At 42.1% G+C, this 14421-nt stretch overlaps 1 protein-coding gene across 6 annotated transcripts in view; it reads left to right on the top strand.

The window, feature by feature from the left end:
- Nucleotides 1-14421, top strand: part of LIN54 (lin-54 DREAM MuvB core complex component) — a 35954-nt gene that overhangs the window by 16830 nt on the left and 4703 nt on the right. For 5 of the 6 annotated variants that reach the window (XR_004843131.1, XM_035902820.1, XM_035902819.1 and 2 more), the window contains 9 exons: nucleotides 66-211; nucleotides 1758-1913; nucleotides 6096-6312; nucleotides 7076-7149; nucleotides 7308-7505; nucleotides 9325-9416; nucleotides 10688-10759; nucleotides 13165-13267; nucleotides 13457-13594. Coding sequence is in view for 5 of the 6 variants with exons in the window: in XM_035902820.1 (XP_035758713.1) it covers nucleotides 66-211; nucleotides 1758-1913; nucleotides 6096-6312; nucleotides 7076-7149; nucleotides 7308-7505; nucleotides 9325-9416; nucleotides 10688-10759; nucleotides 13165-13267; nucleotides 13457-13594 (1196 nt within the window). In the remaining variant the exon portion in view is untranslated. The remainder of the gene's footprint in view (nucleotides 1-65; nucleotides 212-1757; nucleotides 1914-6095; nucleotides 6313-7075; nucleotides 7150-7307; nucleotides 7506-9324; nucleotides 9417-10687; nucleotides 10760-13164; nucleotides 13268-13456; nucleotides 13595-14421) is intronic. The other variant, XM_035902821.1, reaches the window with a different exon arrangement.

The following is a 14421-nucleotide window of genomic DNA, read 5'->3' as shown; positions in this document are numbered from 1 at the left end:
ACTTTGCTTTAAAACTTAATGTAAATAGGAATAACTTGAGCTGATGGTATCTTCATTGTTTATAGGTAGGGTTCTTTCACAGTCTGCTCCAGGAACACCACCAAAGACAATAACAATCTCTGAGAGCGGAGTCATTGGATCATCTTTAAGTACAACACCACAACAGACACCGAATAAAATAGCTATCTCACCACTCAAATCCCCTAATAAGGTAAGGACCTGATTCTGGCAGCAGCCTTCTATTGCCCCTGCACAGTGGTCTGAATGGAGCTCTCTGTGTCTTTGCTACAAGCTATTTATGATCCCACCACTCCAGAGTCTCCATTGTGCATCATGATGCTCTGCAGTAATGGCCTAAGCTAGATTTTTTGCAGTTGGCTTCCTTACTGTGGTCTTAAGTAAATATGCATTAGTTTCCTATTCCTGCCATTTCTTGCCATTCCCTGAACATCCATTCCGAGAACAGCTGTTCTCTCTTAGCCTGGTGCTCAGTGTTTTTTTAATGCCTTCATAAAACATCAACAGGCTGTTTAAGAGGAGGCCTTAATAATGACAGTAGGTCAGCACTTATTAACCATTGCCTGCTACTGCATAGATAATTTAGTCTTCCCTAATCATGTCTGAAATAAGTAAGATTTGCAGTGGTCCTTGACAAATACAGAGCTGCAGATTGGCACAGGTGGGCAATAGATAGAAAAGGTAACTTATCCATCATAAGCTGTGTTACAGATGAGTGTCATGGCAACACTTGTATTTTAGACTTGATAAAATTGTCTTGAGAAGAGGAATATTGCTGGAGAAAGGAAGAGTCGCGGAGACAAGATGCATAGTGCGTGCAAACTAAGTATCATATATTAAAACTAGCGTAAGAGTAAAGAATTCTTCATTTGGCTGTGCTGTAGCAATGTAATGTTAAACAAATGGAGTGAAGTACTTGTGTCTGAGAATTATTAGTGAGGGAAGTAACATGAGGAAGAAGTAAAAAAAAAAAAAAAATCTAGAATCAAAATTAACAATGAGTGGGGGTGAAAAGACTCCTTAGGGTTACGTCTTTAATTTACTGTAAGTAAGTAATTCTAAGTATCTTTTAAAAGCAAATGGTTTAAAAAAAAATGGGAATTTTCTTAAAACATAAAGAAGGAAGTTCAGAACAAAAAGTAGAAAACCAGCCTTGGAAGGGATGTGGCTATATAGCATAGAGTATTCAAACACTGCACTCTGCAGAAATGTGGCCAGAAGGGTCAGAAGACTGGATCTCTATGGGAATCTGGAAAGTAGATTTGAAAATACTGATGTTATACTTTGGCTGAATCAATAGTGTAAGGTGTCATTTTTTATTTTCCTTTCCACGGTTCTCCTTTATAACTTCCATTTACAATGATATCATGGTACTGATTATAAAGCTATTATTCAGTAAATCCATCCTGACAGTGCTTAGGCTTCAGTGGGCTAATTTCCTTAAAAAAACCCCAAACAACAACAAAAAAACCAAACCAAAAAAACAGAAGCAGTGCTAGATTTCTGCGTGGGCCTTTTGGTGCTGGAAACCAGCAATGTGTCAAAGTTTCTAACGTGTCTATGTGCTATTGTTACACGGTGAGACCTGTATGAGTTGTGATTAAATGCAGCACCCTTGTTCACAGAAAGGACTCTTTGTACTGGTGGAGAACTGTATTTTCATGAGTAGGGGAATGTATATGTACAGGATCTGGTATCCTGCGCAGAGATTTAAACTGCTTCTTTGTTTTGCCAAGCAGCTAACTGTGCTGTCAGTGGCCTCCCAGCCTCCCAACTCCCCCCAGAAGATGGTGGGCATCCCTCTGAATGTAGTGTTAGGACAGCAGATCCTCACAGTGCAGCAGTCAGCACCCTCCTCCCCTGGGAAGGCTATAGTCAACCACACAACCACCCAGGTACTGACTGACTTTCCTTTGTCTTCTAGCGTGTCTCTGTCTCATTGATTGCGGGAAACCAGAGTGTTGAACCGCAACCTGGCAGTGGTCAGTCCCAAGGTGTTCTTGCAATGGTATCTGCTTAAGAATTGGCAAGAGCATTGCCCTGAGGAGCACGCGTTACTTCAGTCAAGGGGTGCAAACCATTGCAAGCCTGTACAAGGGCATGCTATTAGAAAGCAGCTTTCCAACCTGGAAAGCCCTAGTTGGTACAAGTTCTCATCTCTGTATACTGAATCTCCCAAGTCATCTTGAAAGGCTCCCTATGACACGAGGAAGAGTTCTTTGAGTGGTTCTCTCTCCTACCAGTGTTTCCATGACTAGGGTTGTTTTCCAGGTGTTTCTGAGGTTTGCAACAATGGAGTTCATATTGTTGTGGGTAGAGGTCTGCATAAGCAAACAACATGGTCTGAGACCTACAGAATTAGAAATTATTAATTTCCTGTGTCTCATTTCTAGAAAAATACCAGTTTTCCATAATAGCTTTGATAAATTGATTTGCATTAATGAGTGACAAGACAAAACTGACCTTTCTTACAAACTAAATTCTTATTTTGTTCCTCTTTTGCAATCTTAGGTGAATCTTTTTCTATCTTAATGTCTATATTCCTGTTTTGGTAAACATGAAGGGCTATGTATGAGTGTAAACAACCAGAGTGGATATAGTTGGGAATGGACGCAGTTGCGCGTACAGCATGAGACCAGAGACTTGGGCAGATTTTGCCTTATCAGTACAGGTGATAATTGGAATGCTGATACGGGGATGTGGACACAAGCATGATTTGAAATTTTTTTTTCCTCAGAATAAGACTGGCAAAACTGTCTCTTTGAAACAGTTGCTAAAAGGTTAACTCACTCTAATGCAAGCACCCTAAGTGACAAAACAGAGATGACAAGGGTTTTACCTGTATTCACTGGGCTCAAGAACATTCCTTTAGAAGAACCATGACTTGAATTTCACAATTTTCCCAGTTGTCCTTGGATGGCAGCCACTAATTTGTGTGCTGAAGGGAACTTTGCTCATGCTGGTCTCCCTGTGATAACACTTAGGCTGTGTTATCAGATAGTGCTTATTTTGAATTGCTCCGAGTTGTTGAGTTTTCAGTATATTTAAAAAAAAAAATCCCAAGAAAACATCTTTTAAAAGACCAGGCTTATATTTCCAGTGAAATATGTGCAAATTGAGATTTCATTCTGTGATGGGTTGACCTTGGCTGGACACCAGGTGCCATCAAACTGCTCTATCACTCCCCTCTTCAGCGGGACAGGGAAGAGAAAATACAATGAAAGGCTCATGGGTCAAGATAAGGACAGGGAAAGATCATTCACCAGTTTCTGTCATAGGCAATACAGACTCAACTTGGGAAAATTAGTTTAACTTATTCCCAGTCAAATCAGAGTAGGACAGAATAAAAACCTGAATCTTGAAACACCTTCTTCCCAGGCTTGGCTTTACTCCCAATTTTCTCTACTTCCCACACCGAGTGGCAGATGGGGATGGGGAATGGAGGTTGTAGTCAGTTCATCACGCATTGTTTCTGCTGCTCCTTCTTCCTCAGGGGGAGGATTCCTCACATTCTTCCCCTGCTCCAGCCTGGGGTCCCTCTCATGGCAGATAGTCCTCCACGAACTGCTCTAGTGTGAGTCCTTCCCATGGGCACAGTTCTTCACGAACTGCTCCAGTGTGGGTCATAGAATCATAGAATGTTTTGGGTTGGAAGGGACCCCTAGAGGTCATCTAGTCCAACCCCCCTGCGGTGAGCAGGGACACCGCTAACTAGATCAGCTTGCTCAGAGCCCTGTCCAACCTGGCCTTGAACGTTTCCAGGCATGGGACTTCCACTACCTCTCTGGGCAACCTGTTCCAGTGTTTCACCACCTTCATTGCAAAAAATTTCTTCCTTATATCTAGTCTAAATCTACCCTCCTTTAGTTTAAAGCATTACCCCTTGTCCAGTCACAGCAGGCCTTGCCAAAAAGACTGTCCCCAGCTTTCCTATAGGCCCCCTTTATGTACTGAAAGGCCACAATAAGGTGTCCCTGCAGCCTTCACCAACCCCAACTCTCTCAGCCTGTTGTCATAGGAGGGGTGCTCCAGCCCTCGGATCTTTTCTGTGGCCTCCTCTGGACCTGCTCTGACAGTTCCATGTCCTTCTTGTGCTGAGGGCTCCAGAGCTGGATGCGATACCCCAGGTAAGGTCTCACCAGAGCAGAGGGGCAGAATCACCTCCCTCGACCTGCTGGCCACGCTTCTCTTGATGCAGCCCAGAGTACGGTTGGCCTTCTGGGTTGCAAGCGCACATTGTTTGCTCATGTCCAGCTTCCCATCCTTCTGGTGTGTCGACCGCACCACTCAGCTTGGTGTCATCTGCAAACTTGCTGAGGGTACACTCGATCTCATTGTCTATGTCACTGATGAAAATATTAAACAGCACTGGTCCCATTGGTCCATTCTTCCCACGGGGTGCAGTCCTTCAGGAAAAGACTGCTCCAGCGTGGGTCCCCCGCAGGGTCACAAGCTCTGCCAGCAAACCTGCTCCAGCCTGGGCTCCTCTCTGCAAAGGTCCACAGCTCCTGCCAGGAGCTTGCTCCAGTGTGGGCTTCCCATGGGGTCACAGCCTCCTTCGGGCATCCACCTGCTCCAGTGTGGGGTACTCCACGGGCTGCAGGTGGAGATCTGCTCCACTGTGAACCTCTATGGGCTGCAGGGGGACAGCCTGCCTCACCATGGTCTTCACCACAGGCTGCAGGGGAATCTCTGCTCTGGCACCTGGAGCACCTCCTCCCCCTCCTTCTGCACTGACCTTGGTGTGTCTGCAGAGGGATATTCCTCTCATACTCTCACTCCTCTCTCTCCAGCTACTGTTTCACAGCAGGTTGTTTTGGTTTGGTTTTTTTTTTTTTCCCTTCTTAAATATGTTATCCCAGAGGTGCTGCCACCATTGCTGATGGGCTCTGCCTTGGCCAGCAGCGGGTCTGTCTTGGAGCCGTCTGGCATCGTCTCTATCAGACACAGGGAAACCTTCTAGCAGCTTCTTACAGAAGCCACCCCTGTAGTGTCCTGTCCCATCCTGTCCTCTGGTACTAAAACCTTGTCATGCACACCTGATACACATTTGTGTAGTTGCTGAAAGCTGGGGAGCTGGGAAAATGTTCTAGTAAGTCACATCATACTATCAACCAAATTTAATATTAAAACTTAATGCCAAGGACAATGATACATTTAATATCAATATTAAAAGATACTGAGAATAAAAAGCTGAGCTCTAAAAGAAGTTACATGGAAGGAGAAGAAACCAGAATAAAACAAAATTCAAGGTTGTCAGCAAGCCTGGAAAAAGAGGCCATTCTCAAACCGATAGACTTATGAGTATTTATAAATAAAATAAACACTTGTTATCAATTTGTAGTTTGAGAGAAATTGGAAAGATTAAGTCTTGTAAATTCCAGATGTACCGTTATTACAGTTGTAAGATAGCACGGGTCTGCTGAACTTCCTTTCTTTCCCCTTTTTGCTTTTTTTTCTTCATAAATTTGTTTTGCTATTCTTCATTGTGAATGATTTCTCAGCTTGTGCCTTCTCTCTTACGTCTTCAGCTGTCAGTTTATGCACTCTGTTCCATTTCCTTCTCAAGGGCTACACAGTGATTTCTGTGCATTAATTCTAAACTGTCTTAACAGGATGTATCTGTACACACAGAGATAAATCATGCCACAGTCCAGCACAAACAGTTCTGCAAGTTCTTACCACATGTTTTTATTTCTATGAATATTTCTAGGTTTGTTTGTTACTTGATTTTTGAATACAAACTGAGTAATGTTATCTGTAGTCACCTGAAGTGGTTTTGGCAGACATTGTATCTGGGGAAGTGGACCAAGTCACCCTACTCCTGTAAATGTTAGCTTACTCTGGTGTTTGATGTAGTGCATTGAAAATAGAACTGAGTTTCCTCTGAGCTGTTGAGAGGCATTTAATCTCTTCGCATCTGTTTTACTTTTGAAGGGGAAAATGGGGATAACTGACTTGCTTCTCAAGGATATGAATGGATTAAAGAGTTGCTCACTAACAAATTGAGGAATAAACATGCTGATGTTTTTTCTGCCTTTGTACAAGTAACTCTGCTGTCTGTGTTGGCTTAACAGGCTGTGAAATCAGCAGTGCAGACCATTACTGTAGGAGGAGTGGGTACATCCCAATTTAAGACAATTATACCCTTGGCAACTGCACCCAATGTTCAGCAGATTCAGGTACCTGGAAGCAAGTTTCATTATGTCAGACTTGTTACTGCCACAACAGCCAATAGTTCAACCCAATCGGCCAGTCAAAATTCCAGTACGAATACACAGCCTCTTCAACAGGGTAAGTGCTCGTGCTAATGTATTGCCTGAAGTAAGTTTTTCTTGGGTTTTTTCTTGTTTATTTTGTGAGGATTAACATGAGCACACAATAGAGATCTATTGAGACTGTCACATGTACTTGGTTTTTTTTGTAGACTCCTATAAATTTCATATTCTGCTGTTACTTGTGGTCTATGTGGAAATGCTCCTCTGTATTAAATTGCTCTGTATTTGGGTCTGAATCCTTGGAGCATTTTAGGTTGCTTTTTCCTAGTTTACCAGCTTTGATGGTGACTCGTGGCAAGTCCCTGATGCTCTGTATGAAAAGTGTGAAGCCAGGACAGCCCACAAATATTGCCAAAACTCCTGCAACATGAAGATCCTTCCATGTAAAATGCTTTAGAAGGACCAGATGTTTCTGCTGGTTTCTGTCCATGCTTTCTGGAGCTGTGATGGAGTAAATTATTTTAAACCAAGCAACGAAGCTGTGGGTTTTGTATTCTCCTCTTACCAAGGGAAATTCACTGTCCAGAGGAGCTCTGCACCCAAGCTGTTTTTTAAGCCATTGCTGTGAAATGTGTGCGCACACTCTTGTGCCAAATACCTGTTTACAAGAGTGTTCTTTAGCAATAAGTGTTACATGTCATGAGTTCGGTCAGTTAATCTCTGTGCATAGTTACAGTATTAAGTACCTTTGCATTATGCACATGTGAAAGTCTGGAGGACTGAACTGTGGACTTTGAGTGAATAATGTGTGTTAATGTGACATTGTTTCTTGATGCTAGCAAAGCCAGTGGTGGTGAATGCAACCCCAGTGCGGATGTCTGTTCCCATAGTGCCAGCACAGACTGTGAAACAGGTGAGCTAAATGTAAAAGGCATATTCCTGACTGGCTTTGGCTGGACAGAAAAAGAAGTCCGGTAATTTCATTCAGCACTGTAATGAAATGTTCTATTAATAAAAGTCCATTCTGAATCAACAAAACAATGATTTCATAAAGACCTCTTTTCTCTCCAGGTGGTGCCCAAACCAATCAACCCAACTTCCCAGATAGTTACTACTAGTCAGCCCCAACAAAGACTTATTATGCCAGCCACTCCACTGCCACAGATACAGCCCAACCTCACCAACCTCCCACCAGGCACTGTACTGGCACCAGCACCTGGTACAGGAAACGTCGGGTATGCAGTTCTTCCAGCTCAGTATGTCACACAGGTATGGTGTTAACCCAGAGATAAATAAAGAAATAGTGCTATTCTAGAACATACTGCCTTCCTCTTAAAGGTTCATGCTCCCCAACTGCCATCTGACACTAAGGGGACAAACAGTTTCTTTTAGGGATCCCTGGTAGAATTATGACAGCACTGAATTGTAGTTACAATTAAAGCTTTATTTTCTTAACGGGATTTTTGATTAGCATAGCATAGAATTTAGAATCAGAATAGCACAGGATTAGAATCAGTGTAGTACAATTTTGTAAGTAGCATAATACAGAATTTATAGTACAACTTAGAAATTCTAATTATCTGGATCTTATAATTTTTAATCACCTAGACCACTTGCAGATCAGGTCAGATCTTAATATGTGGTTTGCTTTATCAATATAACAATCATAATCTAGACTCGAAAATTGTATAAAAGAATGAGTCACTCAGTCCTTGGGAGAAGCAGATGTCAGTGGGGACATCCCTGGCCACTGGCAGGGGTCACAGGTCTCACTGTCCAGCAGCAGTTCCAGTCCATGTTCCTCACTTAGGACTTGTAACTGCTTGTTTTCATAGACAGTGCTCTGTGTGCTGTTATGCTTCCCTGTTCTGTGACAGGGTCATCACCACCACCTGGTTGTCTGGGTGCCTGAGACCTTCATGGTCAGGTAAGGAAGGGAGTAATCAGCCTGGTGCCCAGGAGTCTTGAGACCAGTAGTGAGGGGAAGAAGAAAGCTGTTTGGCTTGTCTGCTTGGTTCACAGGACCTTCAGAGCCTGATAATGAGGGGAAAGGGAATGAATGTGTCACCCGTTCAGTCACAGAGAATGGCTGCTTACATTATAAAATGGTATTAGTTATGCTAACCACATTACCAGGGTTCAGGAGCAGGGGGTACCCGTCACGTCAACCCAGGTCTGGGGATTAGTTTTTTGCTCTTTGCCAAGATTTGACCGACATTCAGAATGACAAGGAGAATAAATGAAACATTCTGCTGAAGGCTGACGAGCCAGTCTGTACAAACAAGAACTCTGTCAGTTTGTGTCATTGCTGGTACCAACCTCATTTCTGTTTTGCTTCTGGTTTTGTCACAGTTGCAGTTTGACCCTGAAGACTCTTACTGCATTCCTCCAGTCCACTTCCACAAATCTTACCTTAAACTAAATAATATCATTTGTTGGACCTCTCCACGGAGGTTTTGTGTTCTGGCCTGGCACCAGTAGTTCCATATCTTGTTATGTGCCAATCTGTCTTCAAAACCCATACAGCAGGAGAAAATGGCTTTGTGTAGGTAATAAAAAAGAAGGTAGCCCAAAACAGTGTCGTTTGGTAGGTTCTTATGAGGTTTTGGGTTTTTAACATGAAAAACTGTGGGTCCAGGTATGCAGAGAAGTTGGAATGTAAATCACTTTATATTTAATTTTGTAATAAATGGCTTGTATATTAAGGAAGCTACTAAAATAATTTGTGCAGGAAGAGATCCTGTTCTGTTAGGGGCAGGGTTGCTTAGGAAAAGAAGGGGGAAAATGAGCATCGGTTTAGTAGCTGGAACTGTTTGTGTTCTGAACACTTCTGTGTGTAGTCTCTATTATCTGTATGGCTATAGATGTTGTAATAGAGAACAAAAATGTAATCTAAAATGTTTTTATGTTAAGTTTGGAGACAGGAGGTTGCTGCCTGGTCCAAGTTCTACAGATGTCTAAAACTGTGCTTACAAGCATATTATTTTTATAACAATATCTAGAAAGCTAATTAAAAGACTAACTACACATCCTCTTTCATATACTTTAGTTTCTTTTATGTTATGCATTAACCTTTTTGTTTTGCTAGCTACAACAATCATCGTATGTATCTATAGCAAGCAACACTGGCTTTACAGGGACATCTACTATCCAGTCCCAAGCACGGCTACCATTCAATGGGTGAGTGTTTAGAAAACAAAACAAAACCCACCAAAAAACACCTCCTCCACAAAAAAATAAATCCTGCAGTATAGGCTCCTGAGCGAGCATCTTCTCTCAGTCCCATTATAAGGAAGGATGGGAGCCGAAGTGTTGGAGTTTGGTTTGGGGGATTTTGCAAGAAAATCAAGTATACTGTGGTGTGGTTATTCTGACTAAAGGACGTGGATCTGGCTGACAACTGAGCCAGTCTCTTGATCAAAGCTGTGTTTTCCTTTCTGTTGTTTTAACTTGCGTAGCAGGAAGTTGACCAGAAAGCTCCCTGTTGCTCATTTTTTGTTTTGTATCAGCACCTGGGACCTACAGGCCTCAACTATTTCTCAGCATTGCTGGAAGGAGGTGCTGGATGATATAAGAGCTAGATGCTTAGCACATGCAGAAATCCAGCCCAACAGCAAAATGGAACTAAAGCCCAAAATGGATCCTGATAGGAGGCTTCAGGTTTTTTCAGTCTTATATTTTTCCTTTAAGGATGAAAATAATGGCTAACATATTTTTGCTTTGCCAATCCAGTAGGCTTAGCTGTTCTGCACAGTCCTTTTCTGTTATTGTTTGCTGGAAATTGTAATGCCGAGGTGCTTTTTGTTGCTGCAACCTCAGCTGATGCAAACTAATCCCAAATCCAGATGCAGCTATTCAAACAAATGGGTTTGATTTAATCTCCTTGGTATTACATGCAAAAATTGCTGGCTAGGGATTGGAATGTATCTCATCAAAAGTGATTAGTGACACAAAATCCTAGTTTTAAGAGCAATTAAAGACTGTGTCTGATATAAAATTTATCTATAAACTGAATACTGTGTTTTGGCTTGTTTTCCTATTATTCTTGAGGGTTTTTTCTTAATTCCAACTAGAACAAAAGAAAAGGTACAATCATGTTGTGTGAACCTTGGTTAAATCTAGTCCCCCTCCATGTAGAAGGGTTCTGGGGAAGTTTCCCCCGATTTCAGTTTTCGGTTATGATGCTTCCTCTAGCTTTAAGCCTCATTTCTACTTTAGGCATGCAGCCAGATTTGCAGCAAATAACCCAGCTCTTTCTGGGTTGGAAAAGCACTATATAAAGGCGCTATATATAATAGTTATTTAAATGCAGTCAGCCAAAAACCTAATGCAAGGGGAATATAAAGATTTTTTCCAAAGTTTTTATTATGAGCTATTTACTTGAATTTAAAATAGGAGGAAACTGATAAAACAGTGTGTGTGTATATAAATGCATTTTTCCGCCCCCCCAGAATAATTCCTTCTGAATCTGCAAACCGCCCCAGGAAGCCTTGCAATTGTACTAAGTCTCTATGTTTGAAACTGTAAGTACAACTTGGTTTCAGTTTTTTTTAAGCCTTATTTTTGACATCACAAATTTATGCCAAGTATCGAAATATAATGTTTTTAAGTATGTCAGAAATGTTATGTCTAGATGCTCATTTAAGGCTGCTATTGATATTGGTAGAGAAGTTGGTGGTGCCTGTGTAATTTTGCAACTCCTGGGAGCTGTATGGACCCTAACATTTTATAAATTTTGAACTTTGTAGTCCTGTTGCATAGGGAGCCAATTCTACTCAGCAGCTGTAGTTGCGTTGTTGCTATGAGTGAAATGACATCCCATGGTATTATCAGTGGGCATCTGCTATACTTTGGTGAAACACATCAGTAATACCATGCTATATCAAGTACTTCAGAAAAATTGGACTCTGTATCTTTTCTTAAATGACTGAACAGATGAGTTATTCTTCACTGATAGGTCTGTCTTGCTCATCCTCATGAGATATCTTGATATTCCATACAGTGTCTTTGTAAGAATTTGACACAAAAGTGTTTTAAGCTGAGGAGATGCTAAGTTTCTTTAACTTGAGGCAAAGTCAGTTTTACAGATTTTGGAGCAATAACATGAAGAGATACTGAAATTAATCTGTGGTTTCCTGAATCCTAGACAATAAAGAAGAAATTGGTGGTGTGCTACTCAAAGGGAAAGTGATGCAACAAAATCTGAACCCGCGTTAAGAAGTGTGTTTAAACTTCCCAGCTTGGGTTTCTTTTCATGTAATGCACCCCAACTCTTTGTGAGGAGGTGTGCCCTGTGCTTCCTAGCCTCAAAATTGTCTGTTGCATAGAAGACATGGTAAACGGGAAGATGTGTAGCTGTTTTTTCACATGTTTTACAGCATACATGACTGACTTCATAGTGCCAAATGTAGGTTAGATGCTTGGGGTTTTCCACTTATTTTAGTCTTCAGCGCCTGAATGCTCTAGAAATTCTGGGAGAATAATGGCATTGCTGATGATGCTTTGCACCTTTAGAATACTTTTTGGAAGTGGTTACTGTAAATTACTGTAATTATATCTTTAAGCAGCTAAGCATTGGTGCAGAGCAAATGGCTAATTCACTCTGGCAAAGGTGCTTTCTCACTAGTAAAACTTCTTCCCATCTGGAAGAGGAGTTGCTTTTTCCAAAATGAATGTTGAAGGTAGGCACATAGCCTATTCTACAAAGAAGAGAACTCAGTTATTTGCTCGCTGATGCTCTGGGTTGATGCTGGCACTGTTTCTTTTGTCGCTACTGAATTTTAGACAGGACAGAAAGGAGAGCTATTACAGGTTGTAAAAGCTTTTGATGTAGTTTGTCTCTGGGACATTGTGTAGTTTGTCTCCTGGACCATTCAGGATGCTAAAAATCACCAAAATGCAATTCAGCCAGAACGGTTGTAGTGGACTCCAGGGCGTCCCTAATCTAGTTCTTGTAACATTACCCTGGGCAAGCCACAGGAAGCCAGTTTTGCAAGGGGTTTAGGCTCCTAAAAGTGAACATATGCATGCAAGGGGATTTGAAAAGCAGCTGAAGAGGATCAGCAGCTTCCATCAGCCATACTGGAAGCATTGAAATGTGCCAGAGTTTGTCGTGGCCCAAAGCCACATTTGAGCTGGGGGTGAATGCGGTGTTCCCATGTATCAGATCTGTGAGATGGCAAAATCTTGTTTTTGGTGGGAGGTAGCAGAGGTACATAAGAGGCATGGCAATGTGATTGGCTTTTCCTGTCAATGTTTTGTTGCTTTTTATTCACATACTTGTCCCTTTAAAAAGTCTCTGATAACTACACCTTTATCCTTGTTCACATCCTTTCCCTAGTTACCTGTGCTTCAAAGCCTATGAGGTGTACCCCTTGTTATTCCTTTTCTGTTCTTCTGTCCCTGCTTTGGCAAACTCTGCCTCAGTTCACAGCTGCAAACAGCTTATGGGTGAAACTAAAAAAAAGGTTCATTGCTGTGTTAGTCAGTTAGCCTGTTGATTGGCACTCCACTTGCTTGCCTTTTGTTTCAGCTGTATGAGAGCTCCTGAAGGCTTGAACTGGCTAGGTCAGGAACCGGCTATGAGGTGGCTGTGGCAGGATGGCCCTCAATATGTGGGTCACCCTAGAAAAAAGTCTCATTAGCTTCTCTCTTCCTGCTATGGGGACCTGTGCTATGTGGACATCAGTTCAGACAGACACCCTTGAGTTATACCTGTGTCTTTAGACAGCAACTAGACCTGCGCTACAGGATTTAGGCCTTGCAATGAGGCTGATACCACTTGTACACATGGAGTTGAGTATAGGTTGACCCTTACCCTTACTGGTGCACGTGCATATCGCCAGCCTAGGAATTCTGCTACTGCCATCAGTACTAATGCCAATGTAATGGTGATGTTTACAAGTGCCTTCTGCATCTTCTGTTTCAGGTATTGTGATTGTTTTGCAAATGGTGAATTCTGCAATAACTGCAACTGTACAAATTGTTATAACAACCTGGACCATGAAAATGATAGGCAAAAAGCAATAAAGGTGAGGGGCCTCTTCCCCCGCGCCCGGGATGAAAGCCATTTAGCTTTTCTTCTGCAACTATGGCATGGGGCAGAGTGGGTGTATAATACCCTGATTCCTTCCACATACGCAAGGCTTAAGTTCTTTTATTGCACCTCTAAATTGTGCTCCCTGCATGCAGTGACTGACCCTTTGGGTCTGCATTGACAGGCCTGCCTTGACAGAAACCCTGAAGCCTTCAAGCCCAAAATAGGGAAAGGAAAGGAAGGAGAATCGGATCGGAGACACAGCAAAGGGTGTAACTGTAAACGCTCGGGATGTCTCAAAAACTACTGCGAATGTTATGAGGTACGAAGCATTATCTCATCTTAAAGATACGGGTTTTTTCCCTTTAATGCTGCGACTTCTCTGATTTGCTTTGTCTCTTCTTTGTATTGCTATAATGTTTTCTCTTCTATTCTTTTCTGTTGCTATAATGTTATCTCTTCTTCCAGCAGTTTGCACATAGAATGCCATGTATATGGCAAAATCAATCAGTTCTGTTACATAAATTTAATTTTAAATCATGATGTAGCAACTTTGAATTCAGGCTTGGATTTGTCCTTTACTGAAGAGCAGTATTTCCTAAAGAAATCTACTGCACCAAGTCCCTAGGACGAGTTGAAGCAGCATCCCACAGATGCTCTGTGTTAGAACATGTCTGTGGAAGACAAAAATAAAAGTTGTTGTGTTAGCTAACTGATCAGTCTGTGGATGTAGAGACAGTGGCAGGCAGACTGACCTCTCTCATAGCTCAACCACTTAAATTCCACCAGAAACAGTAGGCTGTTGAAGAAAGGAATGAGTGGGAAACCATTGATTTGCATTTAATTCATTCTGGGAATGAATATACATTCTGGGAAGGCATCTCAGTTTGAGGTGAGAATTTAGAGAAAAAAACCTACTGTTGGAGAAAGGATGACCTTCCCTCGGTCGAGGTGGATCAGGTTAGGGATCTTTTAAGGAAGCTGGACACCCACAAATCCATGGGCCCCGATGGAATGCACCCGCCAGTGCTGAAGGAAGCGGCAGATGACATTGCTGAACCACTTTCCATCATCTATGAAAGGTCGTGGAGAACAGGAGAGGTGCCTGAGGACTAGAGGATAGCCAATGTCACTCCAGTCTTCAAAAAG

This window comes from Egretta garzetta, unplaced genomic scaffold, assembly GCF_000687185.1.
Source record: "Egretta garzetta isolate BGI_Z169 unplaced genomic scaffold, ASM68718v1 scaffold89, whole genome shotgun sequence".
Taxonomy (NCBI): Eukaryota; Metazoa; Chordata; class Aves; order Pelecaniformes; family Ardeidae; genus Egretta; species Egretta garzetta.
This window is presented reverse-complemented; position numbering and strand designations above follow the sequence as displayed.